The sequence below is a fragment of the Ovis canadensis genome, chromosome 15 (assembly GCF_042477335.2).
Source record: "Ovis canadensis isolate MfBH-ARS-UI-01 breed Bighorn chromosome 15, ARS-UI_OviCan_v2, whole genome shotgun sequence".
NCBI classification, from domain to species: domain Eukaryota; kingdom Metazoa; phylum Chordata; class Mammalia; order Artiodactyla; family Bovidae; genus Ovis; species Ovis canadensis.
Genome location: NC_091259.1, coordinates 39,521,268 through 39,538,833, shown reverse-complemented (window position 1 = coordinate 39,538,833; position 17,566 = coordinate 39,521,268). Strand labels below are relative to the sequence as shown.

Below are 17,566 nucleotides of genomic sequence, written 5' to 3'. Positions count from 1 at the left end.
GTCCCTTACAAAAATGAGACTTTCAAAAATATATAATTATGAGAGAACATGTTTCAGAGTCTTAAACCATTCAATGAATTCAGTCAAACTACTGCTTGTTCAAAAATATGCCAATAAAATCACTCTTCCTATCTCTAATAAAAAGGATCAATATGATAATTCAGCCACTCTTTTCCTATTTGGTACAAACCAAAGACTCACAAAAGTATATTTTATGAATGGAGGCCTCAAATAATATGATTTTTCAACTTAGTGCTTTTCACAAAATCAATTTCTCAGGATGGAAGTGAATCCTAAAAAAATGATCAAGTAAGAAGTCCACTTCTTTCTGCTATTACAGCTTATAATGGAGTGGTGAGATAGTGGTATTGAGAAATAACAAACATTTAGTAACCTTTGGACATAGGAACTTTAAAACACTGTTTAACCAATACAGTATACTAACACATATATATGGAATTTAGAAAGATGGTAACAATAACCCTGTATGCGAGACAGCAAAAGAGACACAGATGTATAGAACAGTCTTTTGGACTCTGTGGGAGAGGGAGAGGATGGAATGATTTGGGAGAATGGCATTGAAACATGTATATCATATAAGAAACGAATCGCCAGTCTAGGTTCAATGCAGGATACAGGATACTTGGGGCTGGTGCACTGGGATGACCCAGAGAGATGGTACGGGGAGGGAGGTGGGAGGGGGGTTCAGAATGGGGAACACGTGTACACCCGTGGCGGATTCATGTTGATGTATGGCAAAACCAATACAGTATTATAAAGTAAAGAAAAATAAAAAAATAAAACTGTTTAATATTAACCTCCCATGATGACAAAGAACTATTCCCAAGAACAGTTAATTACATTAAGTTAAAATGCAAACCAAAAACACACACCGCATGTTTCCAGTTGTAGATGACTGCTCACATAAGCTCCCTCCTAGAATGTCTTTATCCCCTCTCTAACCAAATTTTACTTTTTTGAAGGATTAGTTCAAATCTCACAATTCTGAACTCTTTCCTGCTCATATTAACTCACTCCCTAAATTTCTTTCCCAATCACTGTGCCATTCATTTGATTCAATAGAAACTACCTTGTGTTATTATATATTTTCATATATGTGAGTATCTTGTAATCCAATAGGCTGTGAGGTCATTGAGGGCACAGGACAGGATTGTACTATCTTCTACCTTCCAAGTTCTTTGAAATACTCTCATTCAAATATTGCTCTTGCCCTATGAGTGCAACTAAAATGCCTTTTGGCCAGTCTGGAGGAAGATAAATCCTTTCAGGTATTCCAAGAAACTAAAACCATAGAAAGGGAGAAAGGCTATTCAATTCATAATTCAAAATAAAGGGAATCATTTGCAAATACGGCAACAGTCTGGTTTAATGTCCTAAGTAAGTTCCAGTAAATAAATGTTTTATGTCCCATCTTTCTTACCTTTCATAGGAGAGCCCTGAGGTGTGGCTGGGACATGGACTCCCATCCCAGGACCACGGCGATAAGGAAAGTTTTCAGGACTGTATTTTTCGCATAATACTTGCATAAAACTCCTCCCGCTAGGTTGATCCATCTTCCTTTCCTAAAATTCTATAAGAAACCAGAAATCATCAAAATTTGTCTATTTATTTACACAGGAAATATTTATTGAGAATCAATTATTTACAAGGTACTAAGAGAGGCACTGCCAACACAGAAGAGATGGTCACTGACCCCAGGAACTTATACTGTAGTGAGATCTCATGATTTAGGGAAGCTACATAGGCAGACAAATGGCAGCAATATAGTTCAGCATATGGTAACTGCAATACAGATGAAAACAGCTACAAGATTTAGAAGAGAAGACCATCAGCCAAGTGTAACAGGAAGACTCTGGCTGGTGCACAGGTCCATGTGGTAGGAGGAAAGGGAGCGAATAGGAAGGCACAGATTAAACACTGGACTGAAGAATGGGATGAATACGTTGACACTGAATTGACATAAAGTCCTCTCTTCTTCTTCCACGGCTACTTCTACTGAGGAATGAGTATATAGGTTCTAGCTGATGGGATAAAAATAAAGAATTCTATGGAGGCTTCTGGGAATAATCCTTAAAAGACAGCCAGTGTGCCCTTTGTCCTCCTTCCCTGTCTCCCCAGTTCTACTGCCTAGAAACAGATCCTTGCTCTACGAGACCAAGAGATACAACCTAAGGAAGGTGAAACAAACAGCTGAAAGGGACTTAAGTCCCTGAGGATGTCATGGAACTGAGCTGCCATAATGCTGCTGAGTGCATATCTCTGGAAATTTCAGTCAAAGAGGAATAACCTTGTTTTATTTGAGCCACTGTCCTCAATTTTTCAGTTACTTAAAAATGAGCCTAATCCTAACTAAGTCAGAGTATCATTAGCACTAAGGTATTAGTATTAGTATTAGTATTAGTATTAGTATTAGTATTGTCAAGGTCAACTCTAACCTCAGCTAAGGGTACAAACATACTGTAACCCCAGTATACTCCCAGTACTCATGCATAGGTTAAAAATGGTAACATCCAACAGCGTGGGCCTGCTTACCATTATCTTGAGGAACTGGCTTCTATCTGTATTAAACATAAATCAAAATATAGGCCACCAACTGTCCTCTAGGCCACCAATTGTCCTCTGTAGTTCTGCCTATTAGAAACTAAGTTTTTTACTAAAATAATCAGGAAAAAAAGGAAGAAGGATAAAGAGTACTCAAAGAAGAGTACTCTTTGAATACTTAAACTGAGCAGAGAGAATGCACAATGGTATAAGAGAGTAACCAGAAGAGATCTAACAACAGAGAGCATCAGGATCACCTAAACAGGAATCTCAGACAGAGGAGATCCTGTTTGGGAGAACAGTTAGATGCTGCAAAGTTCAGGGGTGACACAATGAGAGCCCAGTGATACAGTGGTAGTACAAATAGATTCAACTACTTAGAAAGCAAGCTTTTCAGGAGTTTTAGGGGCTGATAGGAAGATGGAGTCAAGGCTGACGTCCAGGTTTCTAGTCCAGGTGACTAGGTCACTGGTGGTAACACTAAGTAAAAAGAGAATGCAGAAAGGTGTAGTTTTAAGGAGGAAAATGATGAATTCTATTTTACACATGCTCAATCTGAGGCATCTGATTCAGGGAAACAGTCTGAAGTTGGGTGAGAAAGGTGAGCTTGAGGTGAGGATTTGGACCTCATCAGGAAATATCATGAATAAGGACAGTCAGGTGACAGAACTCTCCAGGACACTGATATTTAAGATCCAGGTAGAGGAAGCACCATCATGAAGGAAAACAAAAAGGGACAGAGAGTGGAGTATGTAGCCAACGCTTTGAGAAGTTCTGATGAGAAGGTGGGAAGAAAATGAGTTGATGAGGAAGGCAGGAATAGGACAGAGTAGGGGTCAGGGGAGCAAGTGCCCAAGATTTTTCCCCTTAAAATAGGAGAGACCTGACACAGTTTAGATTATGGAGGTGCAGCAAGCGGGGCTGGAGAGTATGAAGATGACTACTGGAAACTGGTCCTAGGAAAAACCAGCAGGAATGAGCCTTCTAGAAGGCTGTTTGGTACTAGGCAGGTAACACTCCAAACTGTGTACCACTGGCAGTGACAGTCACTTCCCTCTGCTGCACTGGGTTTGCTTTTGCTTTCACAGTCTAATTATACTGATGTTAGGTAGTTTCCTCATGTGACTGTCCTGGCTCCACCATGGCATTATAAAGGGGAGCAATGCTATGCAATTCTGCTTCCTCAGTATTGTTTCACAGCATCTGGCACAGTACTCTACGCACAGTCACGGCTCAATAAGTGTCGCTGAGTACTATTAATAAAATAACTAGCTTTCAGTATGCCAAGTAGAAAGAGCAGAGGGTTCAGGATCAGGAGTAGATATAAGTCCCACCCAGTTCTACACTTAATACTTTTGTGCCATTGGGCAAGACATTGTATTTCTCTGGGGCTTAAATATCCTTTCTGTAAAAGACAATATTAATATCTATACTACTTGGAGTTCAGGGTTACCATAGAGCTCTGAAATGTACAAATGTGTTATTTAGATTACAGGGCTCTTATAAATCTCTAAAATTCAGAACCAATTATAAAAGGAATTTGTAATGTGGTAAAACGCACATAAACATAGAAAACTTCAACTCTTGTCAATTGCTAGCTAGGTAAAACATAAACTAGTTATCTAACTTCTTTCCACTTCAAATTTTCCCACTATGGATGAGCTAAAAATTTCCTCTTGTATTTGCAGTAGGAATGTAAAAATGACATGAATATAAAAGTGGTCTTTAAACCTGGCCCATTTTCTAGATTACTACCAGGACCACGTCTTCTGTACTTTACGAAATCAATTCACAAACACCTAGAGCACAGAGTAGGCACTCATTGATCACATGTCCAAAAGTTTTATCTGTACAATCTATCAAAGTTTAGCCAGTGGAAATGCATTTCATAACAAGTATACGACAAGTACACTTGAAAATACAGGACTGCCCTCTGTCACGGTTGTCATTTGGGAGCTTAAGAACAGGGTCTGTTTTAGTACAAGAGAGCTTGTTCTTTCTATGCACACGGAGTGGTAAGTACATGCTGCTCTCCTCTGTCCCAGCACTGTGTCAAAACCAAACTCTGTTTTCATTGACGACTCCAGAAATCTCCCGGTGGAAAGGCTCTTTCTCAGCGTAAACTCATCACCGACAGCAGACAGCACAGAGGAGGTGCTATGCCACTAGTGGCAGGCACCACGGTTCGGATCAAAGACCGTCTCAAGCAGAACGCCAAGAGAAGTTTCAGAAATGTTTAACAAAAAGTCAAAGAAGTTGCATTGCTATCTTCCACACAACTGGCAGTTCAAAAGAATAAAAACTGTGTGGGAGGGTGCTGAGCTGTCAGTGTCAAAATAATAGTCACCAAGATTAAACAGCATCTTTTAACTGGAAGCTTCACATTCACTTAATCCTAAACCTCTTCATTCATGGACAATAATCTTAATCACAATTTAAATATAGACGTGCTGAGTGTGGAATTAAAGAAACTTTGGCTAAAACTGGAATCTGGATAGGGCTATAGGCTGAGCTTTCATCCCTGCCATGTGACATTAATTACTTCACACAGGAAGAGATGCAGGCCTTCATCTATGACAGGAAGATATTGCCTACTTTACTAGCCAGCAGGAAGAAAAAAATGCTCCGACCAGCAACAACCCAGCCAGAGCCTGAGAACAGCCCAGCCAGCCTCCATACTTTGGACCCTGGCTTCCTCAATGGACTCTTCGGTTATACAACGCCACCCTCTTCAGCTCCCCTAATTTTCCCTACAAAAGCAAGCTCACCTTCCTTGGATCTGCCTATGGTCTGCCATAGTTTGCATATCTCACATTGTAAATCCTCTGGCTATTCCCGAATAAACTGGCTTTTGGTGGTTAAGTAACTGGCTATTTATTACACTACTAAAACTGATATGAGGATGGTAAGGTTAGAAACATACACAAGTTAAAGTAAATGCTGGTAAGCAAGCAATCGTGGGAACTTAAAAGTTATTCCTCATGGCCCCATGCTTTAAGTTTTTCTAAGTAGTCTGCTTTTTTTTTTTTTCTCTAAAGACTAAAAAGCAATATCAGGCACCTTCATTGGTTCTTTTCCAGGATACTCTACTGGAACAGCTTTCCATGAATGCAGATAGTGTACGCATTAAGACACAGATTTTGAATTAGAACACTAAGATTGCAAAATGGATCAGTAACATAAATCTACTCAAAATCTGTTGGGGCACTTGGAGGAAGAACAGTAGATGGGAAAGGAAAACTGAAAACCAAATAGACTGAAAAATGAGGAAATATAGGATGGAAAAAGACCTTTAACTGGAGCCTTTTAAAAGGTTTTTTTGGAGGTGGAACAATAATCTATGACTATGGAAAGAACTAGTGTCAAATTATATCTGATTACCTTCTACAGTTGCACAGTTTTAATAAATTTATGAAAGTGTCCTGAATTGGTGCTTCAAGCCAGGGAACCAGGAATCTGGGGGTGATGTTGCTTGGTTCTCTTACCGAGTCATGGAGTGTGCCCGTGAATATCTTAACCCCTTTGTGCCTCAAATTCTGACTATGCTATATGATCTTTTTATAAGCCCCTGGTGAAAGTGCAAAGATAAGGAGCTAAGGACACTTTTGCCAAATAGATTAATACCAGAACAGGACACCCAGTTACCTAAGTAACCTCAATTGCTATCAGTTTGACTCAACATCAGGTCACAATTAGTATGAAACTCAACACAACTGGAAACAGAGAACAGGCCATATCTGACCACTAAGAGAGGAAGATACACAAGATATAGCCTTATGCTGGTATGCAAGACCAATATTTACTTCACCAAAAACTTTTATGGTAGAATACTACATTTTATATAAAGTATAAACACTATTAATACCAGCCTCATTCACAACTTCCAAAACTATCCCAGAGTCCCAAAACAGACATTTAAAATCTTATTTAAAAACAGGTTTATCTGTCTATATAGGTACAGACTATCTCCAGAAGGTAGAATATCCAGAAGGATAAAACAAAAGTAGTAAAATTCATGCCTGTGGTTGACTCCAAAGAGAGGAAATGAGGAACAAAGCGAGGAGACTGGTTTTTCACTGTGCACCTGTCTGAACCACCTGAACTCACCAGATGCATGCATCACCCTTTCTTTTCCCATATATTTTCAAAATACAAAACATTTTTAAGTGATAATATCCAGGACTGACCTGATCTATCAAAGTGTTTTTAAGTCCTCATTATTGTCAACTGTCTGTGAAAAAAAATGCCAAACTCGACTATGTGGAATGAGAATGGCATTCTAACATGTATACTATCATGTAAGAATTGAATCGCCAGTCTATGTCTGACGCAGGATACAGCATGCTTGGGGCTGGTGCATGGGGATGACCCACAGAGATGTTATGGGGAGGGAGGTGGGAGGGGGGTTCATGTTTGGGAACGCCTGTAAGAATTAAAGATTTTAAAATTAAAAAAATAAAAAACTAAAAAAAAAAAGAAATAAAAGAAATAATAATGTTTTAAAGGAATTGGGAATTGAGGAAGAAAAGAAATAAAATGGTGGCTAAATGGAAATATTTTTGTAAAGGGGCATTGATAAAGAAAAAGAAAGGGCTTCCCTGGTGGCTCAGAGGTAAAGAATCTGCCTACAATGCAGGAGCAGCAGGTCCAATCCCTGGGTCAAGCAGATCTCCTAAAGGAAATGGCAACCCATTCCAATATTCTTGCCTGTGAAAACACATAGGCAGAGGAGCCTGGAGGGCCACAGTACATGCAGTTGCAAGAGTTGGACTCAGACTGAGTGACTAAACAACAAAAAAGAAAGCAGAACAAAACACATCTGTGCCTCAGAACTAAACTACAATCAAAATGAGAGGCTGGGCTGAGATGAAGTGGGAAAATGACTATGATGTATACAGACTGGTGGGAAGAACACCCTCAGGTCTCCAGTGTCATTTCTTTTGCTAACCAAGTAAAATCTGTTAATAAGTTACCCAAATATTTCATCCAAATTACCCAAATGGTATCCAAACCACTGACTTAGAAACCACAAGAGATCCAGGAGGCAGAAGTTACAAAGCCATGGCCTAAGGATGCTTTGGAGCTTCAGGCCTCCCAGTTGCCTCCTGCTGTAGAGACTAACTAAAGACTGGGGCTTCCTACAAGATGCAAATTACTGGAATAATAAATAGTGGCGAACTGACTTACAGTTCTCAATAATAAGTCTCAATAATTCAAAATATGCATTAATGTAGGATGAAGCTAAACATTCAGGAAGAGTTTTCACAGCATAAAAATGATAAAGAGGAGGGAAGCACTCCCAAGTAGCTTAAATTTATTTTCAGCCATTTGACACTTAACTATGCAGATACAATTTACAACTAACCAATTACCAACTCGATGGACGTGAGTTTGAGTGAACTCCGGGGGTTGCTGATGGACAGGGAGGCCTGGCATGCTGCGATTCATGGGGTTGCAGAGTCGGATACGACTGAGCGACAGAATTGAACTGAACTGAATCTTATCTATCCATCAGAGAAGGGCAGGAGAAAAACATACTTTAGCGCCACCTGCTAATATTTTGCTACCAAATACGTGAAAATAAAATTTAGGTTAAACATTTTGGCCAAAGGATCCACAATTTCACCTTTGGAATGGTTCTGTTGGTCAGATGACATTTCATTCCAGGCATTTTTCTCTTCTCGGGTACCTACTTCCTTTATAACACAATCTGAGAATAAGAATTTCTTCACCACTTGTTTAATAAAAATAGAGACAACAAACAAATATATCCAGTTTTCACTACCTCTTTTTTGCACGTTATCAAGTGGTCCCAATTAGGCTTATTTACTCGTTCTTTTATTTATGAAATGTGTGCCCTCACAAAGTTTATAGTCTCATGTAGTTCCATTCAACAAACATGAACCAGACACTGGATCTGTGCCAAGCAAAAAGAAAGCGAGAAAATAAAATACAAACTCTGCCCCTGTGGCATCCACAACCTAGAGGGAAATTCAGGGAGATAATATATACCTCAAACAGGGCACCCAGAAATAGTGAATTCAAATACAAGAAGTGATGAACTTTTCTAAGTATAATCCAGGAAGTAGGAGGTGAATCCTCAGCCATTTTGAAAGATGACAAAGATTAGGCTAATGGGATGAAGAGCATTCCAGGCACAGGAAACAACTGAAGGTAAACCTCACAAGACACATTAAGTGGTTTTGCTACAACATAAAAATTGGGGAGCAGACCAAAAAGTGGATGGTAGTCAGCTCAAGCCTGACCTTGCTCAGTTTGACTTTATCCTATAGAGATAAAAGAGAAGTTTTGACAGATTGCTGTGAATATTGCAAGGATGAGGTTACCGATCTTTATTTACACTATCAAGAGGTCAAAAATGATAATTTTTAAAACCCTAAAAGGACTGGGCAAGTAGGAGTTTGTTCACCTTAGAGGAAGCATCTTCAGCACAAACAAGGAGATAAAAACCATAAAGAGTTAAGGAAATAAGTGAAGACGGTTTAAGTATAGACCATGCCTTTGAGATGCTTAGATGAAAACAGAAGAGATGGGACAGTTGATGAAGGAAAGTGAAGTGTTCAGAGATAGAGAGCTGTTATATCTTGAAAGAGAAATTTATAGGATGAGTTTTGGGGTGTGGGCGGTAATGGCATGGAGGAGATCAAAAAACTAACAAAACAAAGCTAAGGAGGAAAATCTGAGTAGTATCAAAGAATCTCTTAGGACTACTAGCTTTCTTAATTTTTGGAAGTTTTTTCAAAGCCCATTTAGCTTTTACTTTGGGATTCCTAACCTCATCCCCAGAAAGCTTCCTGTTTTTAAAGATCCCCATTATATCTGAACTCTGCCAGATTCTTGGACATTTCAGGTAGCTGGGACTTTAGCTTGTTGTTTTGTTTCCTAAGTCTTTCTGATCCTCAGCAAGAGTGCACCCCAATAAAACATAATTACTCTAGGAAAGTGTGTATTTTACATATTTTTACCTCCAGGAAAGATTAAAAGAAAGAACAGTAAAAGAATGGATAAAGAAGATGTGATACATATATACAATGGAATACTCTTCAGCCATAACAAAGAACAGAATAATGCCATCAGCAGCAACATGGGTGCAATTAGAGATTATCATACTAAGTGAAGTTGGTCGGAAAGAGAAAGACAAATACCCTACGATTTCAGCTACATGCTAAATCCGAAATACAGCACAAATGAACCTATTTACAAAACAGAAACAGACTCATAGACATACAGAACTGACTTGTGGTTGCCAAGGGGAGGTGGGATTGACTAGGAGTTTGGGGTTAGTAGATGCAAACCATTACATTTAGAATGGACAAACAAGGTTCTACTGTACAGCAAAGGGAACTATCTCTAATCTCCCAGGATAAACCATAATGGAGAAGGATATTATAAAAGAATATACAGCAGAAATTAGCACAATGTTGTGAATCAACTATACTTCAATTAAAAATTATATTAAAAAATAAAGAGAAAAGGGTCTACTGATAAGCTTTTTTCTTTAAAAAAGTGCTTTAAGAATACTAGTGATATACATTCTGAATTTTTAAAAATTACCAACTGAAAATAAGCCAAAAAACTGTTAGGTCATGTAGATGGAGTTTCACTTTTCACTAGCTAAACATGTAAATAACTGTTATCAAAAAGTTATTCTTATCTGAAGCATATTTACAGCCACAGCCATAGCAGGAAGCTTTGGTTGACAGATTTAGAAAGTACATTAAAAGCCTGAGGATGCACCTTATGGTGTGTATTTTTTTCAGACCATTTTTTCCATGCTATGTAGACACACGTTTTTCACACAAAGATCAAATTACTTTTAGATATATAGCTCTGTAACCTGCCTTTCCACTGAACAGCTCATGAAAAACTTTCTAGATCCATAAATAAATACCTATATAATCATTTTTAAGGTCTGTAGAACATTCCATTAACGAGCTTTTGCTGCTGAACTCATGAATGACAGTGATCTTTCCCATAGAAACACATTAAAGATATCATCCAAGTCAACATACTTAGGCCAGTCTCATTCTCTATGGCGCTTCTGCTTTCCCCTATTATAAAGTACATACATAGGCAACTCTACCTCAGTTACCTCCTTTAACATTATGTAAGATACCTAAGCAGATGCCTTCTTGGGATGAAAAGTAAGGAAAATAAACTAATTCTAATAACCTTTCAGAGCTCTTCTCAAGAATTATGGCTTACCAATTCACCAACTGACTCTGAGCATGCCAAGTGTAAAACTTGAGTGCAGCTGATAAGTCCATTATCACAACACACCATGACCTCACACCCTACTATGAACCACTCTATTTCTCAAAGTCTCCTCAGCTGTATACTAAGCTACACCCAAGTATAATAATGTGGCACATCATCTTTTCCTGGTAGAAGATTTTTTCAAAAAATCCAACATTGCCAAATGAAATGTGAATTCAGACTCCTGGTCAGTCTCTGAACTGGACTATTAGTAGGGCACTGCTATGCTTTTCATTTCTCACAGCACAGTTCATTCTCCTTAAAAGCATCACAGGTATAAAAATATCTAACCCAAATTCTTTATGTAATTATATTAGTGGCACCAGAGATATCTAAAACTGTGACTCTATGTTATCAGTGAGTATGGCCTCAGAGCTGTCCGTATTTTTTTACTAAAGAACTATACTGCACACACATTTGATACTGGACAAAAGACAAAGTTTTCTCATCTACAGCTGCATATTAGTAACCAGGATTGACTCTCATGCTGGTAGTCTGTTCTGTGCAGCACTCGAAATTTCTGATCCAAATGAACTAGCCCAAGAACTTTATTATAATGAGAAAGTACTTGAGGGGAAAAAGATTAAGCAAATACTGCTACTTAGATGTAAGCATCTCTTTGTATGAAACTATTTCTAAGAACTTCTTTCTTGATTTCATAGCTTCTGTGAGAAATGTTGGCTTACACCAATTATCTACATCCCTACTAAATTAGGCATTTTAGAATACAGAAAAGCACTTTCCATCAACTTTCAGCAATCACAAGAACAAAAAGTTTAACGTTCACCTCACCCCTTATTTCAATCAATTCCAAGAATTCCACCCTTATCCCCCACTTTCCAACTCTTTTACAAACAAATCTCCAACAACCCCTACCTTTCCACATGGACCAGAAAGAAATCTTAAGGCTTTTATGTTGCACTTACTCAAAATTCACGAGCAGAAACATTTACTCTTGAATCGATGCTCTGAGAAAGCTGAGTGTCTCCACACTGAGATTAACAATCATTTTAAAGCCTAGTAATTTTCCACAGGCACCTTCTCAAACAGACAGACTGACACTTATCTCTATTTACACAGGACACGAAACTGAAGTGACCTGCTCAGGTTTCTGTGGCCCAACCAGGATGCTAAGTCATACTTTCTGTATTCCTAATCTGTTGAGCCATGCTGTCTTCACTACAAAAAAAAAAAAAAGGAAAAAATGCATGTCAATAGTATATGACATCATGCATAAATCATAGAAATCCAACTTATTAAAATATATGAAAATCATCACACCCAAAATACCTCTTGTAACTACATCAAAACGAACCACAAAACTAAGCAGCTGTACTGATTGGTCTAGTCACCAAAGGGGGGGAAATATTCTTAAACTTCCCCTTCCTCCCAAAAAGCACTAGTTTGCTGAAGGTACCGGTTTTCATTAGAAGAAAATTATACATGCAAACTATCTTTTAACCGTGAATACACAAGCTTAAGGTCACTATTCAGCTGTTTACAGAACAGATTACCCCATCATCTCTACTTGTGTGTACCTACCTATCAAGTTTAAAGCAAGGTCTCATTAGGAATGGAGTACTGGCTCATCACCCTGCAGCCTTCTAGTTTACAAAGCATTCTTGTAAACAGCCACAAAGAGAAGTTGCAAAAGTTAATAGGTTATTAAAAAAAATTCGCTAGCCCTTGCCATACTTTGTGCTATAGTAGTACTATTGCCCTACAGTGATATTGCTTGGTGGTAATAAGGGCAACCAAACTGCCTGGATGTAAATCATGACTGACTCTACCACTCTGTATGTGAGCAAGTTACTTTGGTTTCTAATAATAAGTCTCCTCATTCATAAAAGGGGTAAAAGATAGCCCCTGCTTAGTTAACTTATATGCAGAGTACATCATGAGAAACTCTGGGCTGGAAGAAGCCCAAGCTGGAATCAAGACTGTCAGGAGAAATATCAATAACCTCAGATATGCAGATGACACCACCCTTATGGCAGAAAGTGAAGAGGAACTGAAAAGCTTCTTGATGAAAGTGAAAAAGGAGAGTAAAATAGTTGGCTTAAAGCTCAACATTCAGAAAACGAAGATCATGGCATCTGGTCCCATCACTTCATGGGAAATAGATGGGGAAACAGTGGAAACAGTGTCAGACTTTATTTTGGGGGGCTCCAAAATCACTGCAGATGGTGACTGTAGCCCTGAAATTAAGACGCTTACTCCGTGGAAGGAAAGTTATGACCAACCTAGACAGCATACTGAAAAGCAGAGACCTTACTTTGCCAACAAAGGTCCGTCTAGTCAAGGCTATGGTTTTTCCAGTGGTCATGTATGGATGTGAGAGTTGGACTGTGAAGAAAGCTGAGTGCTGAAGAACTGATGCTTCTGAACTGTCGTGTTGGAGAAGACTCTTGAGAGTCCCTTGGACTGCAAGGAGATCCAACCAGTCCATTCTGAGGGAGATCAGCCCTGGGATTTCTTTGGAGGGAATGATGCTGAAGCTGAAACTCCAGTACTTTGGCCACTTCGTGTGAAGAGTTGACTCACTGGAAAAGACTCTGATGCTGGGAGGGATTGGGGGCAGGAGGAGAAGGGGACGACAGAGGATGAGATGGCTGGATGGCATCACTGACTCAATGGATGTGAGTCTGAGTGAATTCCGGGAGTTGGTGATGGACAGGGAGGCCTGGCGTGCTGCGATTCATGGGGTCGCAGAGTCGGACACAACTGAGCGACTGAACTGAACTCCTAGTTCACAGGGTTGCTGAATGAATGCAGATAATATGGGTAAAACATGTTTAGCATATTCCCTTGCACAGGAAGAGCACTTAAATACTGGCTTACTGTTACTCCTCCTGCTACTCCGATTATTACTCTCATTACCATTCATGGAAACATTAATGTAGGGCTGGTGGACTTATTTACAATTATTGTTAGTTTTGATCTAATATTTTTTGGTCCCAGGTCAGTGCTAATTAATGCCAATTAATGAATGTCTGACATTTATAATGTCATTTCTCCTTAACTAGGTCTTCCCTTCTCCACCTGTCTTAAGTTTTACTTATTCTTCAAAGCCCTACTCAGAATACTTGGAGATGAAGACTCTTCAGATACCTCCTGACATAATGATGCTTCTTTTGAGCTGAGCTCAGCCTATCCATTACCTAAAATATTTAGTGGGTAATTAATCATATATTGGCATGGATTCTTTCACTTTTCTCCCATTGTTAACTAATACATAGTGTTGTGATTTTCATGTGTTTATGTTTTAAATCCTTAGCCAGTATAGTTCTTGAGGCTAAGAACCATATCACAATGCTTCTTTCTACCATGGGCTGGAACTCTGTACATAATCCACACTCAATAAATATGGTAAAAGATGAGTTTTTTAACCACTTCTGATTTTTCATATCAAATGTATTTTTTAAAATATGAAAGGCAGGGATATAACAAACAGATTAGTTATGAAAATGCTTCTTAGCTACCACTGAAATACTAATTATGTCTACCTCTCCATGGGGATTCCAAAAATAAGACAACACATGATAGAGCAATGAATCAGTAGCAGAATAAAAAAATCCTTGCTTCCAAGCACAAGTTGAATTTTTCCACAAAAACTATAGCCACAGTAGATTTAATACTGAATATTTGATTTTGGTATCCATTCTATACTGTACCTCTCATACATAAGATTTAATAATTTATGCCATTCTTTAGATCAACAGGCACAGGACAGTAACTAAAAATGAATATATGTGCACTGCTGGTAAGAATGTAAAATGGTGTACTTGCTACAGAAAACAGTATGGCAGTTTCTCAAAAAATTAAACATGGAATTACATATGATCCAGCAATCCCATTTCTGGGTAGATATCGAAAGAATTGAAAGCAGGGACTTGAACAGCTATTTGTACACCAATATTCATAGCAGCATTATTCACAATAGCCAAGGATGGAAATTACCTAAACATCCATGGGCAGATAAATGGATAAGGAAAACATCAAATGTATACACATGGAGACTTATTCAGCTTTGAAAAGGAAGGCAATTCTGATACATGCTTCAATATGAATGAACCTTGAAGACATAAACCTAAGTGAAATAAACGAAACACAGAAGAACTACTACTATATAATTCCACTTATACAAAGTGTCTAGAGCAGCCACATTCACAGAGATAGGAAGTGTAATAGAATGACGGTTGCCAGGGGCTGGGGAGAGTAAGGGATGGGGAGTTTCAGTCTGGGGACATGCAAAAGCTCTGGAGAGGGATGGTGGGGGTGGTTGAACAACAATGTGAATGTACTTACTGCCACTAATACACACACTTAAAAATGGTTAAAATGGTACATGTTATATATATTTTACCACAATAAAATTTCAAAAATCAAGGAATAAATAAAATATACTTAAAAACAAAGATGAACGTAGGTCAAGTCTAAAGTGTCTGGTTCTTACTCTCTCAGCATACTTACCAAATTGATGCCAACAATTCACTTAAGGATCTTCAATAGTGAGTGAGGGATAAATTAGCCAAGTCTCAATAAACGCATTTGTAACAGATATGATTTATAACGTACACAATCATATCTTTTTTTTTTTGGACTCCTTTACTGATGTTCACATGGGAAAATGTCACTAATGGATGAGAGATTAATACACATAACATTTAAATTACAATCTCCAAAGGGACTTGCCTTTATAAAATGTATGCCTTAAGTTATTAACAGTACCTATGAGAAAATATCACCCTCATGCAACACATAATAATATGGTTTAATAATCTAGACTTGTTTCCAACATTTTAAAGGTCACAATTCTTTCCTAAAATTCTCTATTCATTTACCTATGAACTAAATAACAACATAATAATAAAAATATTTTCAAAAATGAACTATCCTCATTGAGATAATGCTGTGCTTAGTTGCTCAGTCATGTCTGACTCTTTGCGACCCCATGGACTGTAGCCCGCCAGGTTCCTCTCTTCACGGGGATTCTCCAGGCAAGAATATCAGAGTGGGTTACCAGCCCCTCCTCCAGGGGATCTTCCCAACCCAGGAATGGAACCCAGGTCTCCCATATTGCATTCTTTATCATCTGAGCCACCAGGGAAGCCCACTGAGCTAATGGCATCCGTCAAATACAATTTAGTATATGAGAGAATCATTGCATTATATCATTCTTTTAAAATAAAGTATTATAAATATATATGTAAGCAGAAGAGGAAAGGGAAAGTGCTAAAGTTGCTGAAAAACTGTCTCCCCAGATTTCATAATACAGTAGAGCCTCATTATTAGCAAATTCTTTATTTGCAAATTTACCAACTCAAATTAATTTGTAACTCCAAAATCAATACTTGCAGCATTTTCATGGTCATTTGCAGATACTCTCAGAGCAAGAAAAAATGAGTCACCTCACAGTATGTTTCCAGCTGAGACAGAAAAAAAGGCATCACTCTGCCTTCTTGCTTCAGCTCTCATACCGTAAACAGGCGTCCTTTTCAGGATCTATTTAGTGCCAGGTTTTTTATATTTTGTGCTTTTCTGTTGATCTTACTATAGGAAAAGGCCCCTCAGCACATTGCTGTGTGCCTAAACACAGGAAGATTTTGCTGTACCTCATGGAAAAAACAGGTGTTAGATAAGATTTATTCAGGCATGAACTACAGAGCTAATCACTATGAATCCGAAGTTAATGAATCAACAATATATACTGAATACAGTGTCTTTAAACAGAAACACATATTAAACAAGGTTAGGTATTAATCACTTGATGAAAATGTGAGCAAAGACTGGCAGGACCCTAACCCTACACTTCCCCTGGGAACAATGGTTACAAACTTACTAATTTGGTATTTATGGCAACTTTACATTACATACCATGAATAACAAGAATCAACTGTACTTTGCAAAGAAAACTCGGGAGGGAAAAAAAATGGATCAATGGACTTCAATGGATAGTCCAGAAACAGGTCTATGTAAACCTGGCTTCAGGCAGCATAGAGATTAGCAGGAAAAAGTTAAACTACACAAGAACTGCCCCAGGACAAAAGAATACAAACCTGGGAAAAGTGAAAGGGGAATTCCTCATCTCACAATACTGAAAGGTTCAATCCAGCTAGAATGTTGAAAGCAAACTTTACCCCAATGAGAAAAAAATAAGTATTTTTTAAAAATAGGAAAACAGCTCTAAGATCTTGATTTAGGGAACTATTTCATAAGCAAAACGCAAAAAGAACCCATAAAGGAAAAGTAAAATGAAAAACTTTTGATCATCAGAAGCTATTAAACACAGAAAAAGATAAACTAGAAACTGGAAAAAGATACTTGCAACCCGTGTACTTAATATAGAGAACCAAAACCAGTAAGAAAAAGGCAAGTGGTGCAATAGAAAAACGGACAAAAGACATGAACAAGTATTTAACAGAAGATAAAATTCAAAAGACTAATAAATAAAAGATGTTCAATAATATTCAAAGACAGAAATTAAAATCTCAATGAACTATCATTTTTACAAAAACTAGCAAAACTTAAAAACTCTGACAATACCAAGTGCCGGAGAAAATGTGGGCAAACAGGAACTCTTCCACTGCTAGTAGGAATACAAATACCTTGGAAAACCATTTATCATCATCTAGTGAAGCTGAATATGCACATTTCCTGTGACACAGCAATTCTCAGTGTAACTTTACAGGAACTTGTAATGTGTACCAGGAGAAAAGTACAAGTG

At 38.1% G+C, this 17,566-nt stretch overlaps 1 protein-coding gene across 7 annotated transcripts in view; it reads right to left on the bottom strand.

Moving 5' to 3' along the window:
• The window catches only part of TBCEL (tubulin folding cofactor E like), a 71,819-nt gene that overhangs the window by 47,989 nt on the left and 6,264 nt on the right, over positions 1-17,566 (bottom strand). For 3 of the 7 annotated variants that reach the window (XM_069555415.1, XM_069555414.1, XM_069555420.1), the window contains one exon: positions 1,442-1,591. In XM_069555415.1, coding sequence (XP_069411516.1) covers positions 1,442-1,574 — 133 coding nt within the window. In that variant the 5' untranslated portion in view covers positions 1,575-1,591. Of the gene's footprint in view, positions 1-1,441; positions 1,592-11,765; positions 12,269-17,566 lie in introns of those variants that run through there. The other 4 variants (XM_069555417.1, XM_069555421.1, XM_069555418.1 and 1 more) reach the window with 3 other exon arrangements.